The sequence below is a fragment of the Saimiri boliviensis genome, chromosome 6, assembly GCF_048565385.1.
Source record: "Saimiri boliviensis isolate mSaiBol1 chromosome 6, mSaiBol1.pri, whole genome shotgun sequence".
Classification (NCBI taxonomy): Eukaryota; Metazoa; Chordata; class Mammalia; order Primates; family Cebidae; genus Saimiri; species Saimiri boliviensis.
This window is the reverse complement of record NC_133454.1, coordinates 22,717,923-22,732,572: the sequence shown is the minus strand read 5'-3', so window position 1 is coordinate 22,732,572 and position 14,650 is coordinate 22,717,923. Positions and strand designations below refer to the sequence as shown.

The following is a 14,650-nucleotide window of genomic DNA, read 5'->3' as shown; positions in this document are numbered from 1 at the left end:
TGGCCCCTTCAGTCTGTCTTGAATGAGGGCAGCAGTGGGACGGGAGAGCCATGATGCACTAGCGATGTCAGAGGAGCTATGATATTTATCCTCTCATGCAGTTACAAGGTCAAGCCTCAAGGTCTTGGAGACCCTCTGGAAATCCCTAGACAGAGCTGCGGCCTAGAGGGCTTAAGAGGGATCCTGGGGCCTAGGACCCAGCACTCCCCCAGGTCAATCTGATAGCAGCCAGCAGGGAAGCCCAAACCCAGGACGGCTGAGGGCTGGGACTGGCAAGAAGCCTCTATCTCCAAACAAAGGCCACCAGACACCTTTAAACACAAAATAGTCTTTTATTTGTCAACGAAGGCTACACGGGATCACTTCTGGTTTTGTTTTTATGCTTTTTTTTTTTTTTTTCTAGAAGGTATCTACATCTGCATTTATTTACAGCCTTGTTGGTATTTACACAGTCAAGATACAGTGTTAGAAACACAAAAGTGTTGAGAAAAAAAACTTCTCAAAATTAGTTCCAGACTTCAGGAAAACGATTTCCACATGGTAAGGCCAGAGTCTCTAGTGTTGGTCATCCAGAGGCAGCTTGGTACAGACTCCTTTTGCCGAAGCTGCGGGTTCAGAGGTCCTCAGAACAACAGGTGGATTTAGAAAAGTGGGATTCTGGTGTTGGGTGAATCCAGCGCCGCTGGGGCCCCGCCAGACACCTGCGGCTAGCTCCTGCCGGGACGGCCAAGCTGCTCCAGGCTGAGTCCTCCCTTGGCAGTTTGCCCTCAGAATAAATCACATTTTCTCGGGGACCGGGGGGTCGGCTGGTACCTTGCCTTTGGCATTCCAGAGGGGGTAAGAAACACAGTGACCCTCGCCTGGGCCTACCCCAACTCTGATCCTCCACATTCATAACGAAACCTAAGAGTCACCACTGTCTGGGGCAGTCAAGTACCCAAGGATGGTTTTTGCAAATGTAAAGGCTGGAGAGGATAAAGTTTCTATCACCTCAGCAATGAGTCTTTAAAATGAATTTGCTGTTTTTGGAAGGTTAAATGAAAGGGTCTTGAACTGCAGAGTTCTTTTTAAATTCCATTTCCTCCAATAAAATAAAGACAAGTGTATAAACCTAGCTGGGAATGACGTGCCTTAACAGAGGGGTTTTCGTCCTAACGAGGACCCCAAGGGAAAGGAGAGTCTGGGTTCTTTCTGGGATCCCTCAGGAGATGTGTCTCTGGGCCAGGACCGGCTCCTGGGCTTAGTGGCTGCCGTGAGGAGTGGAGAATAGCCTGGATTCTGAGTAGTGGATGCTCAAATCCCCAAGCCTGGCACCTGCTGAGAGCGCGAAAGCTCAATCCTCCTGGGCAGAAAGCTCAGCATCACTACCCTCACCACGTGGCCACCACAAATGCAAGGCTGCAAGTGGCGTAACGGCATTCTAAGATATCACACTGAAAGCCTCATCTTTCCGTGACAGAAATCCCTGCCATCTATAAAGGTGATTCTTTAAAGTCACAGCTGAGAAGACTTGTTTTTCTTCTTTTTTTAAATTCGGGTTCTGTGTTCTGCGTCTAAAACACTGCCCGGTCTGCCTCTCCAGCCTCTTCTGCGCCCCCTCCTGGTTATCTGGACGCACACCTCCTGGCCATTCTCACCCTCGGTAACTTTCTCAGGGAGTGTTTCCAATTCTCTATGCCTAAGTAGAAATCAGGCACTGGTGTGGTCCTTGGGTTAATTCTTAGCCAACAATTCTGAGAGATGAGGATCAGAGGCTGGCAAGGGAGTAACCGACTGACATGCCTTCCCCTTCCTGCAGCTGTCCTAGCTCTGCCCTCCAGCAATGTCTGTCTGGAATGGAGGGCAGGGGGTAAAAAGGAAATCTCATCCTACAAAAAAAAAAAAGTTGAGGAATCCGTAAAGTCCTATTTAAGGTGGTGGTATAGGGGCTGAGGATGCGGGACCAGTTGGCAGCTGTGCGGGGCAGGGGAGAAGGCAGGAACTGTTTGAAAATAAACCTTCACTAGGTCAGAGGCCAGCGTCCTGTAGGATCATACAGCTGGGCAGGTGAGGGAGGTCCGGTCACTCTAATGAGTGAACAGATTTGGCTGGTTAGTGTCAGAAGGGCCTGTGCGCTCAGGATGGGAGTTGATGCTTACAGCCTGTCACGTAGGCACAGGGAACCCTGGCTTAGGACTTCAAATCCTCCCTTGCCATGGGGTTGGAACTGCTGGTCTCAGCAGGAGGACAGCTCAAGAGGGGAGGCAATGAGTCACCTGCAGCCCAAATGGAAACCAACTCAAAAGTGCCAAGGCCAGAAGCACCATCTTCAATACAACAGCACCAATGTGAAAGTGAGGTGCCTAACACTGCCTGTGCCACAGCTGAGATCCTTTCTCTAAAGCTTCGGGATCCTTCAACTTCTCTCCCCACAGAAACTGGGCTGCTATGGTGGTATGTAGCCCAGGAAAAATAGAAGATCCTTTAAAGAAACAAACACTCAGACCAGGTGCAGCGGCTCATACCTGTAACCCCAGCACTTTGGGAGGCCAAGGTGGTTCACCTGAGGCCGGAAGTTTGAGATCAGCCTGGGCAACACAGTGAGACCCCATCTCCATGGGGGGGGGGGAAGAAATGAAAGACCCATTAATTCTCTGGTTCTGATCCACCCTGTTCCTTTGGGGAGGGGGCTGTGGAGGAGGGACGGGGGTGGGGGAGGCGCAGGGAACTGGTTCCCGTGGGCCACATGCTGTCTCTGACCTCTGAGCAGATATCCAGCAGGTCTTCACTGATGTCGGCCAGCCAGGATGGGACCGATCAACCGGGCAGGAGTGCTTTGCCCAAGGACCCTTGGTTTGAAGAGTACCTTCTGAGAGGTCTAAGTCCCTTCTGAAGAATAAAACTCACGTTCTTTAGGCCAAACTGTTTTCCATCTCCTCCAAGGACGATCTTGCCGGATGGGCGCCCTCATCTCCAGCTCATGCCTCACACGGCGGGCCTGGGGAGCACTGTGTCTGACGCAGTCGAGCTCTGGGTCCAGGGGCAACGGGCAGCCAGTGGACAGGCAGGCCGGGCCGCACCACTGCGGCAGTGTGACTTTTTGGAAACAGGAAGAGCACTTAGCGAAACATATCCTCTAATCCCAGTGGGATGACGTAAGGCGACATCTCCTCTCCGGAGAAGTTCTGGATGCCTCCCTCTGCCAGGCAGAACCCAGACTATATGCTGCTCCAATTCTCATGCAGCCAGAGACCTTCTCGGTTTCATTAACTTGTGTAATATTCTGAAGACTCTGTGAGTAAGGCTATAAAGGTGCCATGAGCTTATCAGTCCAACAAGGTTTCCACGGGGAATAGCTCAGACTCAGAATTCATTTTCCACACTTAATGTAAATGTAACCCATAAAAGTTCCATTTTCTAAGAAGCCCAGCTTAAAAGGAAGCGTTTGGCTTCCCCTCCCGTCTCCCAGAGCCTCTTGTGAGTGGTAACGACAATGGTAATTAGGTGGATGAACCAGGAATGGAATCCTTGAACAAGGGGCTCCCAGCTCTGGCTGTGACTCCCCCTGCCCTCATTGCTCCCCCAGCCTGCTGGCTGCTGCCTCGGCTTGGGGGTGTTGTCCCTGCTCCTGAGAGGGCTCAGGCCCCTCCCTGATGACAGAGGCACAGGTCTTCACAGCAACCATGCTAGCCTGGCCTCCCAGATCCACGGGCACCCACCTCGGGAACTACCCTGCTCCTGGAGGGGTTGTATGACACGGGCAGGCCACACCACGTCAGCTCTTTCCTCCTTTCTTCCTGTCACTAAAACACACCCTGGCTGGGCTTCTCTGGAGGGAAAGCTGTTTCAGAACTTAAGAAACGTCCTGGAAGCCCATCCTGCCCCATTCCAGCTCTGCAATCAGCTTGTACGTGGAGGCAGACGGGACTTCAGGAGCTGGTTAGAAGGATGCTTGACTCATGGCTTCCTCTCTTTGGCGGTTTTTTTTTTTTTTTTTCTTAAGCATTTTTCCAGAATCAAAGGCCACCAAGCAGCTCCCTCCACATTCCTACGTCTCAGTGGTGGCAGCTGGGCAGTGGAGGGAAGATACTCAAAGTCAGACAGAGTGGGCTTCACCTCGGAAGGCAGGCTAGTACCCTCACCACCGCCGCCGTCCCTTTGCCGTGGGTGGCCTTCCCTTCCGTGGCCATGGTGCCCACACTGAGGGCTTGCTGTGCAGTGCTGGCTCTCACATCTGGCTTTGGGAGAGAGGACGAGATGAACAGGAACATCATGGAGGACCAACCAATCACAGGCATCCTGGGTGCTTTCCCTCCCGGGAGGATGGGGCACTGAGCCCAGGAAGTTACGTCACCGGTCTGGGGGAAAGGACCTGGGAGACACTTTCTCTATCCCGGCATGGTGGTGGCACCGACAGCTACATGGGATTTGCAAAAGGGGTAGGGGGTTTCATTTCGCATCAAAATAGAAAGCTTGGACAGGAGTTTGGGGCAGCTTAAAAAAGGTGCTGACCACCACCATGACATTCCCTGGAGCAAGGTGAAGCCATCTATGGTCCTCTGGAGGCACAGAACACGGTGAGAAGAAACCCAGCACTCTTCCGCGGGAGCCCGGCCAAGGTGCGGCAGGCCCTCCCAGGCCCCTCGGAAGGTGCGTTGTACTGGCCCGTCACTCCCTTTACTCCTGCCCGACCCCAGTTGAAGAAGAAAGGGTTGCACAAGAGACAAGTTAGCACAGACATTCATGTCCCACATCACACTGGGTACCCAGGGACAGACGAGGACACACCCCAGGAGATGCGTCTCAGAGAGGAGATACACACCCCAAACGACAAGGGAAGAATCCTCAAGGGAAAAGGGAACAAACGACAATCGAGTTTTCATTGTGATCACACTACAGAAAAAAATACCTCCTGTTCTTTGCGAAAAATGTGCGAAGGCCAAATTTGTGTTTCTCTTTTCTAAAAAAAAAAAAAAAGGATGTTGCGTGAGTTACAATGCAACCAGTATCTTTTTGTTTTCTGCACTTGTTAAAAAAATCATTTTTTAAAAGTACAACACAGTCAGGTATGTGGCCACAAAAGAGTAGCTGTCTTTGGCAAGAAGTCCAGGCCTTGGCCCTCTCTGTCACCTCCGGCCCATCTCGCTCTGTCTCATGAAGTGGATGTTGTTGGCGCTGTCCGACAGTTCTGGGTACTGCTCGACAGAGATCACGAAGAAGCCGTCGTAGCCCTGCACCCGCCCTGTGCTCAGCACCTGCTGCTTCTCCCCCTCTGTCCAGGCCCGCAGGCCTTCCTCCCCTTCCCGCAGTCTCTGCTGCTCGCGGGCCCACGCCTGGCGCACGGCTCTCTGCCGGGCCAGCTCCAGGACCCGCGCCTTCTCCTCGTCCAACGTTGTCCCGTAGCGTGTGTTCAAGCATAGTGCCCCGTACTGGAGCTGGATGTCTGTGTAGCGTCTAGTCCTGCCATTAAGCATTGTGTTGATCTGGGACACAGTGACGTTGACCCCATTCTCCAGGGTCCGCCGCCCCCCACTGAGGCCCAGGATGGCCAGGTCACCTTCTGAAGGCCCTGGTTTCACAAAGTAATGGGTGTCCACCCCATCAACAGTGAAGTGCAGGTTCTCTAGGTAGTGGGCATTGTTCAAGACGGCAGCAACCCTTCGCCCATCCTCGTTGGCCACACTGATGATGTCTGTGGTCACTCGGCCATCCTTCAAGGCGAACTTAACCCCCTTGCCAAAGACTGAGCCACTGGATGCAAACTTCTTGGTCTTTGGGGCCTGCTGGCAGCTGGTGATCGTGGAGCCATAGAGCTGGTCAAAGCGTTCTAAGGTGACAAAGGCCTTGAGCTGCTTCTGTACTTCACACTGTACCCCGAGGATAGACTGATGGGGGAGAGTGAGAGACAGAGTAAGACAAAGGGGAAAAACCCTGAGAGCCTGGAGAATCAGCTTAAATAATGAAGTCAAAACCACACATATTTATTAACCTGTGGCATGTAGCTCTACTGCTGACCACCAGAACATCCAGGTGGTCACCAGAAGGTCAGAACATCTGCTGACCTTCATCCGTCCATGTACCCACCCTTCTATTTAGAAACTGTTCATGGGGCATCTAATCCATGCCAGATCCTTTTCTGAGCACTGGAGACACAAAAATGAATCAGACATCATCCTTGCCCATAAAGAGCTCATCATTTAGTGGAGAAAGGCAGACATAACAACAATAATCACAGTCAAATGTGATCATTGGTGGCCTAAGAGAGGAACTAGTAATAACCATAGCTAACATTTCTTGATGTTTGAGCCAAATAATTACCACGGATGATCTCAGTGATCTTCACAATCACTTTATACGGTAAGTGCTGTTATTATTCCAATTTCAGGTCTAAGGAAACTGAGGCTCAAAGAGGTTGTCACTGGTTCACATACAACTAATGACAAGTCAACATGCAAACCCCGGTCTGTCCAGTTCCAGAGATTCGGTTTCAAGGGCCGCTGGAGCAGGAAGGAGCACACAAGGCTGAGAAGACTCTTGGCCTGAAGGTGGAGGAGGTGAGGATGGAGGCTCAGGCTTGAGTTAGGACCCGAAGGATGGGTGGGGGTGGCGGGGTGCTGTCAGATGGAGGAATGGCAAGAAATGCAATCTCGGCAAGAAGGTATAACACGGTGAGAGGCAGGGACTGGGTATTAACCCTCCCACCCTGCTTCACTGCGCTCCATTGCATTTACATCTCAGCTCCAAGGAGGGCCTCGGCCCCACCGTGCTTCCTTGGGGCTCCTGGGGTCCTCCTCCTCTTGGCTGCTTTGGGGGACAGGTTGGGCCCTGCCAGCTTGGTGTATCATCTACCTGTCCCTCCTGTGGCTCAGGGAGCTTGGAGAAGCCATACTCAGGAAGGCTCCAGGGCCTTATCAGCAAGTTAGGGAAATGGCTTTAGCAACAGGCCCATCGGCTTCTCCCTGAAATTAAGTCCTCTTTATAATTAATAGAACCCTGTCTGTGAACAATTATTTCCTAGAGTTTCACGAAAGCTAGAGTGCTCAACAACAAAGATCTCCGATGCTTGCCAAGGGCAGAAATCAATAATTCATTGACAGGCGAGGTTGGCAGACAGGCAGTCAGAGACTGGGGCTCTCTGGAGTGCAGAAAAGAGCCTGGTGGGGGAGGAAGAGCTGTGCTGCAGTGCTCAGCCCTGGGAAGAGCGATGCCCGGACATTTGGGTGGGGCCTGGGGGTGGTGGGAAGTGGGAGGGCTGGGGCAGCAGAAAGATGATGGGCTATGGGGCCAGGCCGACGGGTTCTCCATCGCATTCTGCTGCTTTCCAACCCTGGTCCCCTTATCTGCGAAATGGGGAAATGTCTGGGCTGTTTACTTCTTTCAGCCATTTATTTATTTAGCAAAAGTGTTCCATGCATCTACTGTGTGCTATCCTGTATGCTGGGTACTAAATGAGACCCAGTACTTACCCTCTTGGGGCTCATAATCTAGAAAGAGGCATTCAAATACAGTGTGGGAAGTGCCACCAGCGTACAGGGGAGCAGAATCCCATTCTCCAGGGTCTGTTAGGAGATAGTTGTGTGCTGAGGCCTAAAGGAATCAGTCTGGAGTAAGAAATAGGGATGTGAGAGCTTCTGACCACCAGCAGCATGCCATCTGGCAATGCTGCTTTTCTCCTTAGTCTGTCATCCCCTGGGCAAGCATCCCTTGAAGGCTTGGTCTCTGCCTGATTCATCCCTGTGTTCACTGGGCACAGCATGGGGCTTGGCACAGAGCTGGCTTCTCATAGAGAATTCATGAATGGATTGGGGTAGTGGGGAGGGGAGAAATGAGCAAATGAATGCATGAAGTGAGCGGGTGGGATGAGACTGTTTTTAAAGACCTTTCCAGCTATATAATTCTGAGTCTCTGAAATTGGGTGTTATAAAAGCAAGCAAGAGAAAGTGAATCTTTCTGAGCACCGACAGTATGCCAGGCACTGTACTCAGCTAGAGGACACAGACAGGCACACCTGGGTTTGAATCCCAGCTCTACCCCTTACTTGCTGTGTGGCACTGGGAAAGCCTCAGGCACCAATCTGTAAAATGAGAACAATACGGCTGTGGGATCTTTGTGAGTTACATAGAGTAACTCACATAAGGCCAGGTGCATTGAAGTGCTCGGAAAATGTCATATTTTTATTTAGAACCATCTTCTCTCCCTGCGCTTTTGTTCTGCAAAGTGACAAAGGCTTATTATTTTTGTGGAACTCCAAACTCAGTGTAACACACAAAGCTCCTTACTGCAGCTTGTAAGTATCTGTGTGTGGTCATGGCTGTGTCCCCAGCAGCTTCCTGGTGGTGGGGTTACTAAGCAGTTGTTCAACAGTCTGCCAGGCACTGTGGAGGCACCACAATGGTATCTATCATTGGCCCACGCTTTTCTGAAAAGCCGAAGGGACCCCCTCCTGTAACGTCTGAGCGTCCTGAGGAGTGGCAGCCTTGCACGGGAATTACCTTGCTGTTGTCCCACTCCTGGGTTTTCATCTGTGTGTGGATGAGCTCGTAGGAGGGTTCCATGGCATCCATGTCCGGTTTGGGATAACCAGGGATCACGTTGTGCAGCTGGAATCCAAAGGTGAGCAGCCAGCTGTTAACATCTAGATGGGAGGGAAGCAGAAACGTCTCCATGGATTAAGTGGACCTCAGATGCCACCCATCTCTATCACACAGCCTATAGTTAGCTGCAGGGGGTGGACTGCTGCTAGTGGGAGACTCAACCGCTATGTACACTTTGGAAAATAGTTTCACTCTATGAAAGCCAATGTACTCCTGGGACCCAGCGATCCCCATCCCAAGTATATACCCAAGAGTGATGACACTGAAATAGAACCTAGGTTTCCAGATTTCCTTTTCTTTTTTTTTTTTTTTTTCTGAGACGGAGTTTCGCTCTTGTTACCCAGGCTGGAGTGCAATGGCGTGATCTCGGCTCACCGCAACCTCCGCCTCCTGGGTTCAGGCAATTCTCCTGCCTCAGCCTCCTGAGTAGCTGGGATTACAGGCATGCGCCACCATGCCCAGCTAATTTTTTGTATGTTTAGTAGAGACGGGGTTTCACCATGTTGACCAGGATGGTCTCGATCTCTCGACCTCGTGATCCACCCGCCTCGGCCTCCCAAAGTGCTGGGATTACAGGCTTGAGCCACCGCGCCCGGCCCAGATTTCCTTTTCTATTTTCACTTTAACTCCCAGGACCTCTGGCTTCATACCCAGGGGCAGCTGTTGACAGATGAAGATCCCTCCCTTTCACCCCAACATCCATAGGAGACATTTAGAAAGGACATCCAGACCCACCAAAAGGAAAGATTTTCATGATTGACTTGTAAAGAGACAATTCACGTTAAGAAACACTCCTCTACTGTCCCACCCCGGTGCAGTGACTAGAGCTTCAGGGTCAAAATCCCACGGGTCACAGAGATGGCCTAGGCTGAGCTCAGAGAGTCTTCCCTCTGCTTCTACCTTTTATTTACTCTGACAGCCCACGGATGCCACAACCTCCCTGTGCCTTCATTTTCTCCAAGACATGAGGAAATGAAGAGGGCCAGTCACCTGGCCCACTGGTGCTGAGGGTCTTCTATGTGCCACGGACTGTGTCATTCAGACCCTCATCTTGCATACTGAGAACCCTGAAGGAGAGACGAGACATGGGCACGAATAACTTCGATACAAGGAAAAAGATCAGAGGAAGGCAGAAGCCTTTTATTTAGACAGGCTGACCAAGACCACATGCAGAAGGTGGCATTTAAGCCAGACACTGAAAGCTGTGCCATTTTCGTCAGGCACTGGCAGAGATGAAGTGGGCACTTCAGGCCAAGATGACTGTACAGGGCAAGGCCTAGAGAGGAAAAGTGTGGGGGAAGGGGGTGTTCAGTTAACCAGAAAGCAGCTCGGCAAGCTTGAGAAAGAGCCAGAAAGGACGACTGTGGCTGGAGCAAGAAGAGCCTCAGATGGCAGGCGGGAGCAAACTGGGGCCAGAGGGAGCCAGCCAGCCCGTGTCCCAGCGTGGATCGGCCGTCCTCAGAGACGCACAGCTGAAGACGCCAAAGCAGATGTCAACCAGGGACTAAGAATCCAAAGTCTTGGGAGGCAGGATTTTGAGTTCAGCCTCAGAGCCCAGCCTGACTGTGGCTTCTTTCCACTGGAGGTAGAACTCTGATCCCAGAGGTCCTGTTTGGGTTCTAGGCTGATGCAGTTAGAATATTTGTCCCCTCCACATCTCATGTTGGAGGGGGCCTAGTGGGAGGAGTTTAGGTCGTGAGGGCAGGTCCCTCAAGGATGGCTTGGTGCCCTCCCCGAGGCAATGAATGAATTCTTGCTCTATTGGTTTATGCAAGAGCTGGTTGTTTAAAAGGGTGTGGACCTTTCCCTTCCCTCTCGCTCCCTCTCTCACCCTGGCCACACGGGCTCCGCTTGCCTTTTGTCATGAGTAAAAGCTTCCCGACACTGAGCAGGTGTGGGTGCCATGCTTACACAGCCTGCAGAACTGGGAGCCTAGTAAACCGCTTTTCCCGATAAATTACCCATGCTCAGGTATTCCTCTACGGCAGCATAAAACAGACTAACACACAGGTATAGGCAATATTGCCACCTGCCACCCACTGAGTTCATCCTATTGGTGGGAATGGTCTATGTCCCTGTCACCACTGGCTCCCATGTTGCTACCCTGTTCAAGACCCTCGTGTTTGCCTTTGTTTTTGTTTTGTTTTCTGGTTGTCCCAGGCAGGGCCCCTCTCCTGAGTGTGCAACCTGGTCGCACTGAGGTGGAGTGGTGGTAGAAAGGGAAGTTCGGAGCCAGATTCTACTTATTTCAGCCTTACTAGGCAAAATCATAGAAGGGAAAGACACCGCAGCTGAGGCAAGACAAACCCAGGTCCAAATTCTGGCTCCTCAGCTTACGAACTGTGTGAACTCGGGACAGTTTACTTAACCTCTTCGAGATGTAGTTTCCTTATCTGCATATTGACAATAGAAATGTTTTTAACCATACTTTTTTTTGGAGAAGAATAAAAGTGTTACCATTTGGGGGCAGTTCTCATGTGGCAAGAACTATTCTAAGCTGCTACCTAAATTACTGGATTTAATGTTGCCCAGGTTGGTTTGGAAATCCCGGGCTAAGCAATCTGCCCGTCTTGGCCTCCCAAAGTACTGGGATTACAGATGTGAGCCACTGCGCCTGGCAGATTGAATGTATTTTGAAGAATACAACTCAGTCAGTGCCTGGCTCACAGAAGATTTTCTCTATTTTCCCCCCAACCCATGATTCTACATCCCAGGACCTCCATTTTCTCATCTGTAACAGAAGGAGCTTGGAGTAGCTTTTCTTCAAAGTCCCTCTTCTCGCTGAGTTTTTAAGAGTCTTTGATTCTATAAATCTTGGCAGGTGGTTCTTTGGGAAATTAAAACAAACAGAACAGGAGGAAAAAACACCCAATAAAGCCATTTGGCCTGAGGCTAAGAACTTGCATCTGAATTTGTAGTTGCAAAGGAAAGCTTCTATCAGGAATACTGCGAATTCTCAGGAAACTGGGGGGCTGAGAAGAGGGCTGGGCCTTAATTACAAGTGATGGAAGGTGGAAAATTTTCCACTTATGCCTTTAGGAAAAATGCTGAAAATGAATTTATTCATACATTTTTCTACAGTGTTCTGAAGAGCTGGGAATCTTACTCGTCCTTCTTACCATATCAGAAGTAGATATTTCCCTCAAGTTAAAAATTCCTCTTTACCAATTCATCATAGAATTTGGTGTTGTCATAGGTAAGTGATAAAATCTAAGTAACAATAATCTCTTTCTTTCTTTCTTTCTTTTTTTTTTTTTTTGAGCCAACGTCTCATTCTGTCATCCAGGCTGGATTGCAGTGGCATGATCTTGGCTCACTGTAACCTCTGCCTCCCACGTTCAAGTGATCCTCCTGCCTCAGCCTCCTGAGTAGTTGGGATTACATCACGCCCAGCTAATTTTTCGTATTTTTAGTAGAGGTGGAATTTCGCCATGTTGGTCTTGAACTCCTGGCCTCAAGTGATCTGCCTGCCTTGGCCTCCCATAGTGTTGGGATTATAGGCATAAGCCACTGCACCTGGCCAATAATCTCTTTCATGTATGCGGTTTTGTTCTTTACAAAGTGCATTTGAATCCAAGAATGAGGGTTTGGGGATCAGAGCGGAGTTCTAACCCAGCCTTGCCAGTTGTTAGTGGGCCATTTGCTTAAGCTCTGTGAACCTCAGAACCTCACTTTCCTCCTTTGTAAATGGGGTCAGAGACCCCATCCCACAAGCGTCAAGTAAAGATTGAGTGCAATGATGTACACGATATATCTGTAGTAGACATTTTTTGGTTGCCTTCCCAGCAACCCATTCTGCCTTCTCTTTCCTTTCTGGAGTATTAATATAATTTTAGGGAAGTTGACTCCACCCAAGGGGTTAACATGTGACCTAGGCTAAGCCAATCAGTGCATTCTTTCTCTCCAGCCACAAAGTGCTTCCGGGACTGTCCTGTGACCTAAGCCTGTCTCAGTGGACTACATCTCAGGACCCTCGAAAAATTTTTGGGAAAAAGAGATGGTCTTTTGTTATTGTTGCTGGATGTGAATGAAGATGTAAGTAGTCCACCTGGATGCTAAGACGTAAGGTTTGGTAAGAAGTAATAGTATCTTGGTTCTTATTAGTGATTGTAAATCTTTTCACATTTGCTAAAAACTTAATTGCTTATATGAAATCTCTTCTTTGCACACCATGAGTTTTCTAACTGTGGGATATGACCCACTGTGTAGTGAAATCAATTTTGTGAATCATGACCAGCATTTTTATTGAAATGGAACAGACCAGACTAGAAAATGAGTGCATCACACTCAAGTATTCCTTTCCAAATCTTTTGTCTTAGTATTGTACTGCAATGGAAAATCTTTCTTATGGTGGGTTCACAGTCAAAGAAATTTGAGAAAAACTATCTTGGACCCTGTGATCTATGAAGGTGGGTATTATACCTCACTCCTCTCTGGATCCTTATTACAGGTTTGGCCTGGACTAGGTATAATTACTATTTGCTGGATTTAACTGACTGGAATATAGAACCCAAAAGGAAAATGTCAGGTGCTCCTTGGTGGTTGGTTACTTTGTTAAAAGCTGCCTTTGGGGGCCAGCCTGACTGCAGGAGGGTGTTCTGGAGTCGGAGGGATGTGGATTACAGTCTTAGCTCCATGGTTATATCTGTGTGACTTGGGGCAAACCCTTCATTGGACCCTCAAACGGCATTTGGAGTCTCATCTGCAGAGCGGAGATAATGATGGTGATCTCACAATTGTTGCAAAGTTTAAAGGAGAGCGTATCTGCTAAGTGCCAGATAGCACAGAGAGTTAGTCATGATGGTGCTATTCTGGAAAGAGACCATATGTATATGGTGGTGTACAAAGAAAATGGAGGAGGGAGTACTATTTTGGCAAGATGCAATGATTTTTTTTTTTTTTTTGATAGAAAAGTACATTTCCTATTGCACCATATTTTTTTCAGCTACAGTAACCTGCCAAGACATCTCACAGGAAACTCATTGGAGGGTGAGGCAGGGGGTGTGCTTAATGCAGACAGATGTAATGGAAATGTCATCTCAATCTGTCAAGTTTCTCTAGAACTAGCAGCCAAGTTGAGCATGGTGAAGGCTGTGAAACACTGTTAGGATATTCAGGTTTACCCAAAGGCCCCAAGTCTGTTTTCATCACACCTGTCCACCACCTTGTTCTCCCTTCTTTCCTATGCTTCGGATGCCTGCTCTCAACATGTGACCATGTGGAACTCTCCTTGAAAAAGGAATCCTCCTACTGCTGTCAGCAGAAACAGGGTCCAGGTAGGGGCCACCAAGTTTGGGAGCTGGGAAGCCACGTCCGTAAGGGGCATTCGCGTGAGCTGTCATGTTGCCCCTTTACACTTCTATATTACATGTGCTGCCTTCTCTCTTTGCAATGCCTTTCCCCCCCCCATTACCTGGTGAACACCCACTCAGGAGCTGGCCTCAAATGTCAGCTGCTTTGTGAAGACTTCCCAGAGCTCCCTGGCAGAGCAAGTGGCTTCAGTGGCCATCTGTGCAAACCTTTGTCATGGTCCTCCCCTCTCGAAAGCAGCTGCCTGTCTTCTTTTCTTTCAGTGAGAATTCCTGAAAGGTAGGGATCATCTTTCTATCCCCAATGCCTATAACAGTGGTGGAAACTGCCAGAAAAGAGGGCAAGAGGATTGAATCACAGGCAAAAGAGGGGAGAGACTACTGGCTTTGCAAGTCGGGAATTTTTGCCTGCCACAAACTCTTACGTAAAAAGTGTGGGCTTTACCCAAACCCCCACCCACTTTCTGTGGGGTTGGGGGCCTCAGTGGCAACTTGGGACTAGCTGCTTGCTGGGAGGGCTGTGGCTGGTGGAGACATCCCTGCCTGTGGGACCCTAGGACACTTTATACTCAAGTTGGCTTCACCGTAGTGGAAGGCAGAGCTCACTTTTCCAGTCTGAGGGTAAAGGAAAGGGAACCAGCATGAGCCAGGCGCTGGGATAGGAGCCTCGTAACATGTATTTCATTTTACCCTGGCAACCACCTGCCAGGGAAGTAGGTGTTGCTTTCCACTGTTCCACATGTTCCTTGTTCTTTTTTCCCTCTGTTC

General features: G+C 49.7%; 1 protein-coding gene across 5 annotated transcripts in view; it reads right to left on the bottom strand.

Annotated features, from left to right (window-relative positions):
• Positions 1–312: 312 nt before the first annotated feature.
• The window catches only part of TENM4 (teneurin transmembrane protein 4), a 3,045,593-nt gene continuing 3,031,255 nt past the window's right edge, over positions 313–14,650 (bottom strand). For all 5 annotated transcript variants that reach the window (XM_074400388.1, XM_074400391.1, XM_074400392.1 and 2 more), the window contains 2 exons: positions 8,472–8,614; positions 313–5,864 (listed from right to left, as the gene is read on the bottom strand). In XM_074400388.1, coding sequence (XP_074256489.1) covers positions 5,106–5,864; positions 8,472–8,614 — 902 coding nt within the window. In that variant the 3' untranslated portion in view covers positions 313–5,105. The remainder of the gene's footprint in view (positions 5,865–8,471; positions 8,615–14,650) is intronic.